General features: G+C 43.8%; 1 protein-coding gene across 5 annotated transcripts in view; it reads right to left on the reverse strand.

Annotated features, from left to right (window-relative positions):
• LOC144497430 (BTB/POZ domain-containing protein 19-like) overlaps positions 1-17771 on the reverse strand; it is a 183111-nt gene that overhangs the window by 162050 nt on the left and 3290 nt on the right. For 4 of the 5 annotated variants that reach the window (XM_078218699.1, XM_078218696.1, XM_078218697.1 and 1 more), the window contains exons 2-3: positions 5955-6180; positions 364-417 (exon numbers count right to left, since the gene is read on the reverse strand). In XM_078218699.1, the coding sequence (XP_078074825.1) occupies positions 364-417; positions 5955-6180 (280 nt within the window). Of the gene's footprint in view, positions 1-363; positions 418-5954; positions 6181-9356; positions 9491-17771 lie in introns of those variants that run through there. The other variant, XM_078218698.1, reaches the window with a different exon arrangement.

Raw genomic sequence — 17771 nt, forward strand, 5'->3', positions numbered from 1 at the left:
GGACAAAGAGCTATTCACTGAAGGAAGGGAAATTTATATTTAAAATGAAACACCTAAAAGTATGCACAAAATATCAACTTGATTTTATAAAATACATCATCACTAGATGCCAAAATGATCAAAGTATAAATGCATTGTGTGGTGCCTTCCCCAAGCCTCTGTGCAAATTCCATAAGCAAGCATGAGTCACAATTTGGGCAAGGATTATGAAATTAGGAAGTTGTATGTGAAAGAATTTATGAATCACTGCCCATCCCCATGACTTCAATGGAACTAAACTATGTATTTAGATTTCTACATACCCACTGCAACAGGCAACCTTTTGATCTTGTTAACCAAATATTATTTATCAGAAAGTCTTACCTTTTGAAGTTCATCCAGCCCATATTCCACTGCTGATGTAAGTACATCCAGAGCCTGAAGAAAAGGAAAAAAAGTTATCAGAAGGTTGAAGAAAACAAATTAACAAAGATCACCATGACCATGGATTCACGTTGACCTATTTACTTTAATGGATGCTTGAATCTTGAAGCAAGAAATGATGTGTACTTATGTCAGTGTTAATCATTTTCAGCAAGTTGCTGCCGGTCTCCATTTGTGCTCCACTGCGCATAATGAAGTAGCGAAACAGATTCCCTAGGAGGATATTCACTCTACATTATTGGGAAGAATGGCATCAGCTGTGTGGTTACAGACCAGTCATGGTCTCTTTGTGTTTTTTTCAGTTCTGCTGCTAAAGGGTAGAAAATACTCCATTGGGACTGAAAGTAATTCCTTCTGAAAATATATATTGATAACGCCTTTGCTCCCCTTGGCTATAATGTTTTTGCAATGGCCTCTATTCAATTGCTATTTTAATATATATTATCACAAAGACAAAAGGGAAAAAAATGTGAAAATGAAAGAAATATCAAAAGGCAAGCCACTACACTAGAATATCTCTCTTTGCAATTGCTTAAGAAAAAGCTTAAGAAAAGGTATAGGAGTGATTGACTTCCAAACCATTCAGCCAAGGACAGTATACGGTATGGGGGTGGAGAAGAGGAACATATTTAAAATATTATGGAAATAATTTTTTAACTGCTTTAGGACTTCTTAGAACAATGTAAAATGAGGACCCAGTGTAACTTTGAATGCATTGGTCTAATGTGGCTTCCTGTCACTTCATTCATGATCACTCTAAAAGTTTAATATCGTTATATTTCCATGACCTCATGCAAATTTGATTGCTGATTTTGCATATGGCAGCAATCCAATGTTCATTTGTTGCTTTCATCTTCCATCGCTATGTTGACTTTTTATATCAAGGTTAGTGCCTTGATAACGTCAATCATGTTTTTACAGATCAGACTCACCAATGCTCTCTGTTTCTTGATATAATTACTTTTTGAAATCTTAGTGAGTATAAGAACATTTATTCCTTGCTCCCCAAGTAACTCAAGTCGGTAAAGTCAGCATGTAGTTCAACCACAGAAATCCAAGACCCCAAATTCAATTCCTGATCTGAGTAAGTTTAACCATTAGGAAAATTAGAGTAGCGAAGGCAATAAAATGCTACTCCTTAATCCACATGCCTCTCCCTGCTCTAAATTCCACTGGATCAGATATTGGTTGTGGATGGTTTGAAGCTTAATTGTGCTGCTCCTACAGTCAAACAGCCTCAATATTTAAACATATAAATGAAGAATGGCCACATAAGCAAGGTTTCAGGGGATTGCAGTGTTTACAAAATCATACCCCAACATGAATCCGCATCTTCAGAAGAGGGGAAAAATAAACAAAATACAGTTTAATCATGGATATAAATCACATCCAAAAACATCTGTATACTGATTTTCTTAACTCTGGGGCACCATCTGTTCAGCTTATAGCACATCAAGTCTCCCCTTTTCCACTGTAAATGCCTAAGGATTCCAGATTTCTCAGAATAGGTTCTGTTCAATGCTTTGTGTGAGAAGATATTTTGATCTCAAATTCAACTGGGAAATGTGTGCAAAAAATACTATGGCCAACAAAATGTTTCTTCATTGGAGCAAAACAACGAGTGCAATTTTACCCCCTTGCCGTGCCCGGCAAACAGCGTGGAGAACCAGGAAGCTAAAAATCCGATTGGCGCCCAGTACCAAACAGTTTGCCATGTGCCCAGCCATTCTCCAACTGCATGAATTGCTTCAGGCCCAGAAAGAGCACAAACAAATTAGCATATTTAAATATGCATAGCCCATTCAAAACCATGCACAAAATCCTCTGGCCTTTGGACATACTGCCATAACGGCCAGAATCAGTACAGGTCTCCACTAGCACAGACATGGTGCGATGGTCATATCAGAGGCCGTTGAAGCCCCCCCCAGGTGGTCAGGGCATGGCCAGGCAGTGGCCATCGGGCACCCCAGAGTTGTCAGTTGGGCACTGCCAGTATGACAGGAGCAGGGCCGGGGGGGGGGCGGCGGCGGCGGCCTGGGTGGGGGCATGATGGGGGAGGAAGGTTGTACAGGGGTGCGTTGTGGAGGGGGTCATGATGGGGGGCATATCAGGGGTCGTGATGAGGAGGCATATCGGGATCATTATCGGAAGCATGCGGGGGTCCGGCAGGGGCACCCAACGTAGGGCTCTGATGCTCCGATGTGGGTGACCTATGTCGGGGGGGAGGGGAGATGGGGGAAACATGTCGTCATTGAGAGGTGGGTCCCAATGTCTGTGGGGAAGGTGTGAGGGGGTCTCCCAGAGCACTGTGAATTCGGTGCACCCTTGCGATGTGGCACCCGAGCTCTCTGCAGCCGGATCATCAGCATGTTTAGGTCCTGCCCCTCAGTAGCAGCATACAACCCACTATTCTCCAAAAAAGTGGCTGTGTGGGGGACGATTGCGATCCAGAGCTGCCTGAGAGACTGATGCGGTCCACCCCATTTTTCTCATCGTCATGACACTTAGAAAGTTTTTGGGAAAATTATGCCCAATAAGTTTCTGACCTCGAATCTCTGGTTTGGAAGATGTTGCTCAATTTAGTGAAAACTAAGCTTCAGGCTGTCCTTCAGAACAGTTTTTGAATCCTACAGACACCCAGTGGCAGATGAGAGATGAATCAAGTTGTCTCACGTTGAGTATCACCCCTTCACTTATTCCAAAGAAGAAGAACATTATATTTTTCAATTGATGAATGGGGATTCAAATTCTACCTCAGTACAAGGACTACTGGATAAGCAGATCTGTAGATTTTGGGTAGTATGTGCCAAACCAAATGCCCTGAGTTAATGATTTTACTGTTATATGCAGCTTCCAGATTGACCTAAGCTAAAAATTCCAATGTCATATAAATTGAAGAAAGATATTGATTATATTGCAATAAGCTGTTCCGCGCAGGTTACAAAGGCTGAAAACGCAACTTCCCTTGGGCAGTCTGAAAGCAGTCCACTTCTTTCAGTCAATGCAGAAATTAGCCAAATGTTATCAATGAAATGTTTTTGCTACTGGTGATCCTTCTCTTCGTTACAAATATTTACTTTTCAGTCACGAACAAAACACTTGGAATGAAATTACAGCATTAAACAAAATCTGGAAAGTAGTCACTAGAATTATTTTGACCCAGAATCATAGAATCCCCACAGTGCAGAAGGAGGCCATTTGGCCTATCAAGTCTGCACCGACCATAACCCCACATATTTACCCTGCCACTAGGGTCAATTTAGCATGGCCAATCAACCTAACCCGCACATCTTTAGACTGTGAAAGGAAACTGGAGCACCCAGAGGAAACCCACATGGACACGGGGAGGATGTGTAAACTTCACACAGACATCAGACCCAAACATCATAACTTCCAAAAGGACAAAAGCTTTGCTCCATCTATCAACATCGTCTACAATGTTCCACACAAGCAAGTCTATAAAATACAAAGGAAATTTTAATCTGTCGGCATTTTCTTCCAACTTTTTTCATCATAAATTCTCATGGCCACATCTATAACGAACCTGTCTATGCAAACTGGTCACGCTGTGATTCAGCCCTCCCAGGAGTGCTGATGCTGTAGTGTCTTAGTTTTGTGCTTCTCAGCTCTTCAACGTTATTTTATTCTTCCACCAAGCTGAGACAAGCATTTGCTGCCCATCCTGAAATGACCTTGCGAAGGTGGTGGTGATCTACCTTCTCGAACCGCTAGTCTATGTGGTGTAGGGACAACCACTGTGCTGTTCGGAAGGGAGATACAGGAGTTTGACCGGTGAAAGTGAAGGAATAGCACCATTCAAGTCAGGATAGTGTGTGGTTTGGGAGGGGAACTTACAGGTGGTGGTGTTCCCATGCAACAGACTGCAGGGAAACCTCCTCAGTTCCAACCAATTCTACTTCAATGCTCCCCAAATGTAATAGGTTAACTATCCACTTAACAGATGTAAAAAATCTCACACCTGCATGTACCTCTTGTCAAGAGGAAGATGTACTTACAGTATAACAAGTTTATATCGCAAGATTTTGTCTGGAGTTTGCACATGCTCCCCGTGTCTGTGTGGGTTTCCTCCGGGTGTTCCAGTTTCCTCCCACACCCCAAAGCTGTGTAGGTGGACTCACCGTGCTAAACAGCCCCTTAGTGTCCCAAGAAATGTAGATTAGAGGGATTAGTGCAGTAAATGCAAGGCGTTACAGGATGGGGTGGGAAGGTGGGTTGGCCCTGGCTATGATGCTGTTGGGAAGTCGGTGCAGACTGGATGGGTCAAATGGCCTCCTTCTGCACTGTGGGGATTCTATGATTCTAATCATGAATACATTACAAAGGCCAAACTTCCATTGTTGCAAATAACTGCCAAAAACAAAACCATTCTCGGCAGCTGTTTTGGATTGTTCCACTGCACAAAACCAACCAGTGCAAATGATATTTAATGGGCTGACTTTAACCTGCCAAAGTCGGCAGTGAAAGGACAATAATGGCCTCACATTGGGGTCAATAGGCTTGCCATCCTGTTAACACCAACATCCCCATTGCCACCACAATAGGGGCCTACTGGTGTATTTTATAATTCATTCGTGGGACATGGGTGTTGCTGGCTGGCCAGCATTTAGCACCCATCCCTTGTGGCCCTTGAGTAGGTGGTGGTGAGCTGCCTTCTTGAACCGCTGCAGTCCATGTTCTGTGGGTTGATCTACAATGCCATTAGGGAGGGAATTCCAGGATTTTGACCCAGCGACTGCAAAGGAATGGCAATCTATTTCCAAGTCAGGACGGTGAGTGGTTTGGAGGGGAACTTGCAGGTGGTGGTGATCCCATGTATCTGCTGCCCTTATCCTTCTAGATGGAAGTGGTCGTGGGTTTGGAAGGTGCTGTCTAAGGATCTTTGGTGAATTGCTGCAGTGCATCTTGTAGATAGTACACACTCCTGCTACTGAGCGTTAGTATTGGAGGGATTGAATGTTTGTAGAATGCCAAGGTATTTGTTTGTTTGAGGCAATAAGCTCCTTTTCATATGAAAATTAGGATCCCACAAGCATAGGGTTTCAACTGCCATATAAAGACAGACCATTGCACACTCGATGCACACTCTGGCCTATTTTACTGGTGATACAGCAAGGATGTCCCAAAAGGGAAACTCCTAAATTATTTTCTTGGAGCCAGGAGTTAGGGCCCCATGAATATAATCTGGGCAGTTCCCATCCAAGCTCCCTTTGTTCTCCCTCAACTCCCCACTACAATCAAGACCACCTCTTGCTGCGCTCCCTCTAAAACTGTGATTGCGACTGTCTTTTGTGCCCTCTTTTCCTTTTTCAACTCCCCTGCCAAGATTTAGCTTGCTACATTTCCCAAAATTAATAAACTGCACTGGATGCCGCTTAGACATTCACAGCACATTGATTGTAACTTCACGAGGCCTGGGCCATGCTATGCAAGACACAAATGGCTGGTTCTCTCAGCCAGGCGACCACCCAAGTAAAAATCTATCCATCAGACCCAAGGAGTCATGTACTTACTATCTTGCTGCTCAGCATCACACAGTTTGTGTAGAGAAATTCAACCACAGCCAGAAAGACGTCTGGCTGCACATCCGAGAGATCAAATGGAATTTCAGCTTCTTTTGCATCACACGACAGATGTTGCTTGGCGAACATTGCACTGAATGCCTCGCAGCGATAAGCTAAGATGCACCGATGGGCAAACACCACTTTCTTTTCCTCTCCAACAATGAATTTCACATCACTAGTTAAAAAAAACACACACACACACACAATTAAAACAAACTATTCACAGCACACACGCAAAAATTAAACTTTTGAAATGCTTACCCTGCAGAACAAATAGAAAATCCATATAATTGGCATAATATGGTGTTCTCACGTGAGAACACCATCCACCAGGTACACGGTACATACTCTTGCAACTCGGCCAACGTTGTCTACCTGATACGCTGCAAGAAAGGATGTCCCGAGGCATGGTACACATGCGACAACGGATGAATGAACACCGCTCGACAATCACCAGGCAAGACTGTTCTCTTCCTGTTGGGGAGCACTTCAGCGGTCATGGGCATTCGGCCTCTGATATTCGGGTAAGCGTTCTCCAAGGCGGCCTTCGCGACACACGACGGCGCAGAGTCGCTGAGCAGAAACTGATAGCCAAGTTCCGCACACACGAGGACGGCCTCAACCGGGATATTGGGTTCATGGCACACTATTTGTAACCCCCACAGAGTTTCACTGGCTGTCTTGTCTGGAGACAATACACATCTTTTTAGCCTGTCTTGATGCTCTCTCCACTCATGTTGTTTTGTTTCTTAAAGACTTGATTAGTTGTAAGTATTCGCATTCCAACCATTATTCATGTAAATTGAGTCTGTGTCTTTATAAGCTCTGTTTGTGAACAGAATTCCCACTCACCTGAAGAAGGGGCTTGCAGCTCCGAAAGCTTGTGTGGCTTTTGCTACCAAATAAACCTGTTGGACTTTAACCTGGTGTTGTTAAACTTCTTATAATATAACTGCCCCTTTAAAACGCTCAATTGCTACGTAGATAGAATGCTTCAAAAGACTGTAAGAAGTTTAACAACACCAGGTTAAAGTCCAACAGGTTTATTTGGTAGCAAAAGCCACACAAGCTTTCGGAGCTCTAAGCCCCTTCTTCAGGTGAGTGGAAATTCTGTTCACAAACAGAGCTTATAAAGACACAAACTCAATTTACATGAATAATGGTTGGAATGCGAATACTTACAACTAATCAAGTCTTTAAGAAACAAAACAATGAGTGGAGAGAGCATCAAGACAGGCTAAAAAGATGTGTATTGTCTCCAGACAAGACAGCCAGTGAAACTCTGCAGGTCTAGGCAACTGTGGGGGTTACAAATAGTGTGACATGAACCCACACGGTTGCAAATAGTGTGACATGATAACCCCCACAGTTGCCTAGACCTGCAGAGTTTCACTGGCTGTCTTGTCTGGAGACAATACACATCTTTTTTGTCTGTCTTGATGCTCTCTCCACTCACATTGTTTTGTTTCTTAAAGACTTGATTAGTTGTAAGTATTCGCATTCCAACCATTATTCATGTAAATTGAGTTTGTGTCTTTATATGCTCTGTTTGTGAACAGAATTCCCACTCACCTGAAGAAGGGGCTTAGAGCTCCGAAAGCTTGTGTGGCTTTTGCTACCAAATAAACCTGTTGGACTTTAACCTGGTGTTGTTAAACTTCTTACTGTGTTTACCCCAGTCCAACGCCGGCATCTCCACATCAAAAGACTGTGCCAGATCATGGTTACGATGATTTATATTGCAAAGTTTATGAAGTTCATAAAGGCAATTTAGCAAAAAATCAGAACCATACAAGAACTACGAATCTCAGCATGCAACAGAAAAAGTGCTCTCTTGATACAAATAACAATGATCTTTTCCCTTCTCCTATTCTAGGTGTTGATTCCTTGTTGGGATTTAGTTCCACAGTCACCAGTTAATATAAGATGCTGAAGTACTCATTCCTCCCACAAACTATTCAACTTCCAAAATCAAGTGTATGTGCAAGTACTATCATCAGCAGTTGGCAAACAGGACTAGGTTTTCATGGAGTTGGGGAGACTCCGTGGACGGGTGGAAAAGGTGACCAGGACCCAATTCTGGGATTCCTGACCCCATTCCCCAGATTTCTGATTTCTAACATTGATGTCTAAGATTGCATAACGAGGTTTGGCTGAGAACCCAGGCATCCATTATACTGTCAAATCGGCTTAGTCCCAGGGAAAGCATTGCTTGATTCACAGCTCTGGCTCTCTGATCTTTTCTGTCAATTGCACACTGTTTCTTTACACAAAATAAAGAGGTTTCAAGCGCTTACAATTTCAGCTGGTGACACTCCTGAGGAGACTGTCATAACGGTAATGTCACTGGACTAATGCTTTTGGAAATGGCTTCAAATCCTACCACGGTAGCTGGTGGAATTTCAATTCAATTGATAAATATGAAACTGAAAGCTAGTCTTAGTACTGATGGCCACAACACTACTGATAGATGGGTAAAAATCCATCCGGTTCACTAATATCCTCACCTGAGTTCTTTTTTAAGAAGGTGGAAAATTATGACTGAATGACTGTTTATTTTTAAAAACATGTCCTCTTGTCACTATAGGGTTAATTGGTTCCATACAGTGGTGAATGAGCACGCAAGTGCCATAGGGGTGGCATGGGAGGTATGAGGGGCCATTGGGGGTGGGTTGAGGGCCGTGGCTTGGAATGGCAGATATGAGGGGCAGTAGGAGTGGGTGGAGATGCAAGGCTTGCAATGTGTGTAATAGGGACCATGGGGGAGTTGGGTGGGGGGGCATGAGGTGGCATGGATGGGACATGGGGAGTGCGTGGTGAGCACTTTAGAGCCTTACTGCTTTTTACTGTCACTGGGACAAAGTCCAACAGCACCAAGGCAGCCTTTTAAACATCCCACTGCCACACCCGACAGACCCAGTGGCTGTGGCTGCCTCCAAACTCTTTCTGCGATCTTCCGGTTCGAATGCAGCTCTCACAGTTGCTCCCTTGCAATGAAAATCCCATCTTTTCAGCCACTTCCTCCCAAAGTGAGTGTACTGAGCTGGGAAATTTCCAAGTTCCTGCTAGCCGCCTCAGAGATGAAAATCCAGTCCATAGACTTCAGGAGGGATTTTTTTCCCCCTCCCTAAACTTAGCATAGAGCTAAATACTGAAGCATATAGTCACTCTGGCTGAGAATTAACCAAAACTTATTTTAAACAACAAAAATCTTACAATGTACCAGCTGCCCTACCATGCTGGCCAGCTGTTGCCCCACCTCTCTGACCAGTTATTGCTGTGTGTCCCTTGACTCTGTTGAACTATGACATTCCAACCTGCATTTCAGTTTCGAACAAGTGTTCTACTCACCTACTCATCCTCCAGCTCTGCAGATGGGCAGTGATTTTAGTGGTGAAGACTGAAATGGAACAATAAAGATTGCCCTTTGTCACAAGGTGGCACAGTGGTCAGCACTGCTGCCTCATAGCACCAGAGACCCTGGTTTGATTCCTGACTTGAGTCACTGTCTGTGTGGAGTCTGCACGTTCTCATAAGAACATAAGAAATAGGAGCAGGAGTAGGCCATCTAGCCCCTCGAGCCTGCCCCGCCATTCAATAAGATCATGGCTGATCTGAAGTGGATCAGTTCCACTTACCCGCCTGATCCCGATAACCCCTAATTCCCTTACCGATCAGGAATCCATCTATCCGTGATTTAAACATATTCAACGAGGTAGCCTCCACCACTTCAGTGGGCAGAGAATTCCACAGATTCACCACCCTCTGAGAGAAGAAGTTCCTCAACTCTGTCCTAAATTGACCCCCCTTTATTTTGAGGCTGTGCCCTCTAGTTCTAGTTTCCTTTCTAAGTGGAAAGAATCTCTCCACCTCTACCCTATCCAGCCCCTTCATTATCTTATAGGTCTCTATAAGATCCCCCCTCAATCTTCTAAATTCCAACGAGTACAAACCCAATCTGCTCAGTCTCTCCTCATAATCAACACCCCTGAGTGTCTATTTGGGTTTCCTCCGGGTGCTCCCACAGTCTGAAAGACGTGCTGGTTAGGTACATTAGTCATGCTAAACTCTCCCTCAGTGTATCCGAACAGGCACCGGAGTGTGGCAACTAGGGAATTTTCACAGTTACGTCATTGTTACAATGAAGTTACTGTGAAAATGTTAATGTAAGCCTACTTGTGACACTAATAAATAAACTTTAAAACTTTAAAAGGACGCAAATGACAACCTAGGCAGCCTAAAATTTATTTAAACAAACTTGTGGTCACCACTCCTAACGTCTCCTTTGGCTTAATGTTAATTTTTGTCTGATTATGGCAAGTTGAGAAATGCTTTGATACATTTTACTACGTTAAGGGTGCTATATAAATACAAGTTGTTGTGGTCAAACTCCAAAAGCTCATTTGATGCATCTTATTAGATGTGGTATTACATCATGGGCAGATTTGGGAAAGATTTGAAGACGTAAATGATGCGGAATTAAGTCTAGTTAATGCACGCAGACTGCACATAACTTTCCACTGTGATTCTAGTTAACGTTGGTTCCAATATTCTTTTGGCTACCGATAATCTGAAGTTGAACCAAATAAAACAGATCACTGAAAAGTAGGGCAGACTCCTTGCAGAATGTAGCTGCAGGCATGCCAAATGTGGTGCAGCACATCAGCTATCAGGAAGAGAAACTAGAAATGTTGCAAGAATACTTTGCTTATGACACTGAAGAACTCAGCTGACATGGTTATTGCACATTGCAGCCTTGTGGACATAACACTGAGTTCAATAACTTCAGACCATGAAATCTCATCTTAATATCCTACACCTCCATCCCCTCCCCTTCGAAGCCATTCATAGAGTGATGATCCTTCTGCTCTTAACACATTTTGCTATCTTACCTTGAAGCCATTATTGGCACTTTCTATAATTTTTTTAACGTGACCATTATCTCTCCCTTTGCTTGTCTGTCCATGACATTTTTGGCAATCATCCCTGACCTGCCATTCTGCACCACAATCGCCACTCCCCTCCCTCAACCACGTAATCCACCACACTTCTACCCTGTCCAGCTCTACAAACCCCAAACATTAACACTGGGGGCAATCTTAGCAGAATTTGGCAAAGTGTCAGTTCTGGTGAGAAAACTGGTGTGAAACTCTTCAGCTTCACTGGTCTGTTTTCTCGCCAGATCTTGGCACTTTAACATTTAAAACAAAAATGGGCGTGATTTGCACCGTCACTCTGGTGGGGCAGGGACTCTTAGAGCCAGGAACCTGCTCCACGGAAATCAGGGCACCATTTTCAAATGGTGTTCTAATCACAAATAAGAATATATTTCCCCCCCACCTCCCCCCCACCCCCATGGAGGTATCTGGAGCCTGTCCCTCACACTACATTGGTATCTAGGTCCAACCCCACTCTGATCATCCCCAGCATCCTCACCCCGCCTTCTAGACACTTCCGATCATCTCTGGTATCCACATTGCCCTCAGTGTCCACTCCACTCTCTGTCCCCTCCCTCACCACAAACAGATGAGTTCCTGTACATGAGGCTCCCCCTAGGGCCCGTCCCTGGCACTGCCCTCCAGCACAGGTTGGCACTGCCAGGTCAGCACTGTGCCTGGGGCAAGGTCAGGAGGCATTTCCAGGGAACTGACTTGCCATGTCTCTCTCGCCCGGGGACTATACTAACCTTTGCACTCCCAGAAGGATCCCCTCAACATGTATACATGTACATAAACCTGGCAAGAACCTCGTTGGCGAGTTATGAAACTTTGGCAAGGGGGCTGTATAATTATTTTTGAATTCACTGAAATATATTAAAATTGAGTTCATTATGAGCATGAACCTGATTATGTCACTGGCGAGGTGCAGTAAAAATTTGAGGTTGTGGGATCACCAGCGAAATTTGTGATTTCCAATTTTCATTGATTTTGAGCCGCCTGAGGTAGTCTCGGGCACGGAGAGTGCGGGCTCAAGATCCCGGCCACTGCTTCTCCCTCCACAGATGCTGCTGGAATTGTTGAACCTTTTCAGCATTTTCTGTTCTTATTTCCAGCATTTTGCTTTTAATATCATTGTTGCAGACTCAGCTATGAAGCAAATAGAATTATTAATCAATTTTGGATGACGTGGCCATTATAAATGTCCACTCACACGGTTGCTGCAGTGCTGTTTCTTGAATTATCTTCCCAGTTCTCACCACCTTGCCTCTCGTCCAACTTTCCAGAAATCCTCTTCAATCGGTCTCCATTCCCCTCACCTTTCCCTGTCCATCAAATCGCTTTCCTCCTGACTATAAAATACGTCCAAATATCTTGCAGCAAGGAAGGAATTTTACATAAAAGCCAAGTTGTTCTGGATGATGATGACAGCATCACACTAAAATGATTAGCAGCGTCACTAGAAATGTATTGAGAAACAATTTGCAGTTGACTACCAGGAAAGACTAGTCAGAAAATAACTGCCAAATGAGTAAAGATGATTCAGTCATCAAGGCTTTTTCTTCTAGAAGAAGGATGCAATCTCTACTGTGCAGAACGTTCAATAATTTATTTAATTTCATGTTGGCAGCTAATTAATCGCAGCTTATCAAAATAAAATCATTCCCCCCACCCCTTCCCCACTGCCCACTCCCCAACCCACACCACTCCCTCCACTTATCCGTCACTGCAGGGAATCAACTTAAACTATAGGCCAGTGTTTCCCTGAACCTTTCTGGCCCTTTAACCTCCCAAAAGCATTGATGGAACCCTTAAGAAACATTCTTATTATGTTGTTGAGATAAACCACAAAAAAAATTGTTTTTATGCAATGGGTACAAACATAATAAAACAAATTTACATAAGTCATTTCTATTTCTGATAATGTGTATGCATTGTTAGGAACTGCAAATAGTTTTAAGTAAATTGGATTTGTGGATGTTAAAAATCAATAACTTTAAGTTTTAATTTAATTTATGCAGTGTTTGTGTTCAGAAAGGGGGAATCTGAGCTATACTTTCATTCTAAAGAGTTGTCTGTAAGTCGGGGGGTTGTTTGTAAATCTGCAGTTCATGAGGTTTTATGACCCTTAAAGTGAGGAGCTGCGTTATCAAGGGGTGAGTAGTTTAGGGAAGTTAAAACAAAGTACCAAAACTGTGTTGTTGCCTCACACAGACAAGGAGAAACAGAACAGCAGTTTTAGTTCAGTTGGAAACTGGTGCCAGGAGAAGCTGGACAGAAGAGAGAACTGCAGGAAGTATGTTCCAAAGAATGAAAAAGAAAAGTCCAAAAAAAACAGGGAGCAGAACAGGAGGAAGGTCCATGAAGATCTTTCAATCAAAGGAAAGAACAGGAATCTTGAAAAGATCCTGTTAAGTGAAGTAAAAAGTGAGGGGCAGAGGAAAAGGCTCCAAGTTAAAAGACAAGTGCAAAGTGGGCAAGAAGAGCTGAAGAGACAGCCAAAGGTTGGCGAATTACTACTAGAGATCTTTGCAGCAGTGGTGTTCTGCTTGGCACAGCCAAATACCTGACAGAGTGGATGAAAAGTGAAGCTTGAATGCATGTGGAGATCCAGGGGGAACATTAGAAGGAGAGATTGAAACCTTGGAGGTGGATACTTGTTGGAAGACGTCCAAGTGAAAGTATCACTTGGTGAAAGATTCCAAAGTGAGCTCTTGGCGAGTAGAGATTGGAAACACTCATGTGAAAGACGGAGTTAAGGGATACCGGTTGGCTCACAATGTGACAAGCGTTTGGGGGTAGTTGATGAAAGTTACATAGTATCTGCTTGGGGTGGCACCTGTCACTTGGTTATCAAAATGTGTCTGACCACAGGTCACCTAATGGTTCACGTGGGCTGTGTACCTATGGTAAACAGCAGAATATAAGATGGCTTTATAAATTTTGTTATTCTTAGAACTCTGTATATATCTGTAAAGGTATAGTTGAGGGTGAAGGAGATTTTCCAGTTTAAATGTTTTATTCTTTTGTTAAAGTTCATCAGCTGACCCCTGTGATTCTGTTCAGTAGCTGCCATCCACATTTCTAAACAAAAAATAGAAGTTAGGATCTATCCAGCTGGGTTCCACCTTGAGATGTAACTTATCCAGTAACATCGGCTGGGATCCTAACAATTTATCATAATCATAAAGTTCTCTTATTCAACAAAGTATTTAAGGCTTCCTCTTTCTGGTCATTTTTAATGATGCTGCTTCTTTTGCTCACAAATTCGTTTAATATTAGGAGTGATGCTGGAGAGTTGAATTCTCATATTAGACATGCGCAGTCATCCCTCTCACACACACCCCTCTCTCTCACACAGTCACACTCCCATCTCAGACAAACTCGCCGTGCATGCACACACACTTCCCCTCTTTCTCTCACACACAGACATACACAAACTCACCCCCTCTCTCTCTCACACACACACCCACTCCTCTCTCATACATATACACCATCCACACACACACAGACCTCCTCCCTCTCACCTACTGATGAACACTGTTCTCCTACCAAACCCTGCTCTCCACTTACTCCATGGCCTACTCTCATCCCTGCTCCAGTGACCATTCCTGCTTCGTAGTCCACCCTCCCTATCGCTCCATGGCCCAGCTCAGTTGATTGAGTTGAATGCCACACATTAGACCAGCTATATATATGGAACCCCAAGAAACCCTGTTCTCGGCTATCATTATAATCTGCACCATTCAATTCCTAGTCGGTGATTTTTCCATGCTTCTCAGATTGAAACCAGCATATTTGTAAAGTATCTGCTCATCAATATTTATACCTAATACTTCTGCCCTGTCTTAGCCAGAAGCTACTCCAGCTACTTTTTTTTAAAAAGATAGTTAATTAACATAAAACTGTCTTTGATCGGAAATGATTTCCGAAATGGGCCCATGGAAATTTTAATTCCCAAGTCTCACATGATGCTAGCCAAATGTTTTTCTTCTGTCATTTAGTTTTGGGCTATTATTAGATTGCAATATATTTTAAGAGCACCAGGAGCCAGGAAAATACTGTATATCATCTTCCAGTAAGAACTCCCCAACTGCCAGATGATTCTATTACTATCTTTAAACTGGAAAGCTTAGCGGTAAAAATGTGAAACTTACAGGACTGCATCACAGTTCACACTTTGCAACATCAGTGCGTTACACCATCAAATTAGCATCCATACAGTGAGTTGTCAATCTCTGTCATGCCACTTACTGAAATTGTCATTATAAAATCCATTTGTCGGACTTACGAAGAACATATTTTTAAAAATTTGTTCATGGGTTGTATGCATCACTGGCTAGCCCAGCATCCATTTGCTCATCCCCAACTGCCCTTCAGAATCATAGAATCCCGACAGTGCAGAAGGAGGCCATTCGGCCCATTGAGTCTGCACCGACCACAATCCCACCCAGGCCCTATTTCTGTAACCCCCTCATCATTTACCCTGCTAATCCCCCTGACACTAGGGTTCATTTAGCATGGCCAATCAACCTAACCCACACATCTTTGGATTGTGGGAGGAAACTGGAGCACCCAGGAGGAAACCCATGGAGACACGGGGAGAACGTGCAAACTCCACACAGACAATGACCCGAGGTCGGAATTGAACCCGGGTCCCTGGTGCTGTGAGGCAGCAGTGCTAACCAGTGGTGGTGAGCTGCCTACTTGAACCATTGCAGTCCATTGTCTTCTTTTGTATGGTTGGATAGCAACATACATCAAGGTGGTCAAGCCAAGACATTATGTCAGGCGTGGTGGTGTGTATCACTCTAATACCTCCTTCATATTTATGAGTTGGGCATTGAGTTGTTGTGTGGTCCATGTTCTGTTCTGGGTGGACTATAGTCGCAAACTGTTTTCAGGGGGAAAACTCTCTGCTGATTGGACTAAAACCATGAACAAGGGAAGATGGCCGTAGTTGCTGGAGGTCAGTCATCTCCATTCCAGGACATAACTGCAGGAGTGTCCGAGGCCCAACTATCTTCAGCTGCTAAATCAATGATCTTTCTTATAGTATCAGAAGTGGGGATGTTTGCTGATGACTGCACAACGTTCAGCGCCATTTGTGACTCCTCAGATATTGAAGCAGTCCATGTTCAAATGCAACAAGGCCTGGACAATATCCAGGCTTGGAATGGCAAGTGGCAAGTAGCATTCATGCCACACAGGTGCCAGGCAATGACCATCTCAACAAGAGGGAATCTAACCATTGCCACTTGACATTCAATGGCATTACTATCACTGAATTCCCAATTATGAACATCTTGAGGGTTACCATTGATCAGAACCTGAATTGGACTAGCCACTTAAATACTGTGGCTACAAGAGCAGGTCAGGGGCTAGGAATCTTGCAGCAAGTAATTCACCTCCTGACTCCCCAAAGCCTGTCCACCATCTACAAGGCACAAGTCAGGAGTGTGATGGAATACTCTCCCCTTATCTACAAGATTATGAGAGGCATGGACAGAGTGGATAGTCAGAAGCTTTTTCCCAGGGTGGAAGAGTCAATTACTGGAGGGCACAGGTTTAAGGGGCGAGGGGCAAGGTTTAAAGGAGATATACAAGGCAGATTTTTTACACAGAGAGTAGTGGGTGCCTCGAACTTGTTGCCGGGGGAGGTAGTGGAAGCAGATACAGTAGCGACTTTTAAGGGGCGCCTTGGCAAATACATGAATAGGATGGGAATAGTGGGATATGGTCCCCAGAAGGGTAGGGGGTTTTACTTAAGTCGGGCAGCATGGTTGGTGCAGGCTTGGAGGGCCAAAAGGCCTGTTCCTGTGCTGTAATTTTCTTTGTTCTTCTTTGTTCTTGTCTGGATGAGTGCAACACTCAAGAAACTTGACACCATCCAAGACAAGGCTTGATTGGTACCCCATCCACAAACATTGACTCCCTCCACCACTGATGCACAGTAACAGCAGTCTATACCATCTCCAAGATGCACTGCAGGAATTCACCAAGCTCTTGAGACTGCATCTTCCAAACCCACAATCACTGCCACAAAGTAGGACAAGAGTAGCAGACACAGAGAACACCATCACCTGGAGGATCCCCTCCAAGACACACACCACCCTGACTTGGAAATATATCGCCATTTCTTCATTGTTGCCGGGTCAATATCCTGGAACTCCCTCCCTAACAGAACTGTGGGCACCTACACCAGAGGGAATATGTGCCAGCAAGGGTAGCCAGGGTGTTAGGATTTATTTGGGGTTCCAATTATGCATCTCATTGGTGTTCAGTTGAATATCAACCAATGTTGATTACTTCTCGTCTACACTAGTGCATAGTACTCAGCAATAGAGTACACAAGGCGTCATATGTAACAAGGTTGTTACAGAAGGTCATTTTGAGGTGCGTTTATCATTCTGTTATCAAGGGCATCACGGTTGCACAGTGGTTAGCACTGTTGCCTCACAGCGCCAGGGACCCAGATTCGATTCCTGGCTTGGGTCACTGTCTGTGTGGAGTTGCACGTTCTCTTCATCTCTGCGTGGGTTTCCTCCCGGTGCTCTGGTTTCCTCCCACACACCAAAGATGTGCAGGTTAGGTTGATTGGCCATGGTAAATTGGCCCTTAGTGTCAGGGGGACTAGCAGGGTAAATACGTGAGGCTATGGGGATAGGGGCTGTGTGGGATTGTGGTCGGTGCAGACTCGTTGGGCCGAATAGCTCCTTCTGCTATTTCTATTATAAGATGAAATGCAGAGATTGTTGTTTTATGGGCGTTAAGTGACTCAATGTCATTGAAAGTGGCTGCTTGTATTGCAAGGACAAGATCACCTGCA

The sequence above is a fragment of the Mustelus asterias genome, chromosome 8 (assembly GCF_964213995.1).
Source record: "Mustelus asterias chromosome 8, sMusAst1.hap1.1, whole genome shotgun sequence".
Classification (NCBI taxonomy): Eukaryota; Metazoa; Chordata; class Chondrichthyes; order Carcharhiniformes; family Triakidae; genus Mustelus; species Mustelus asterias.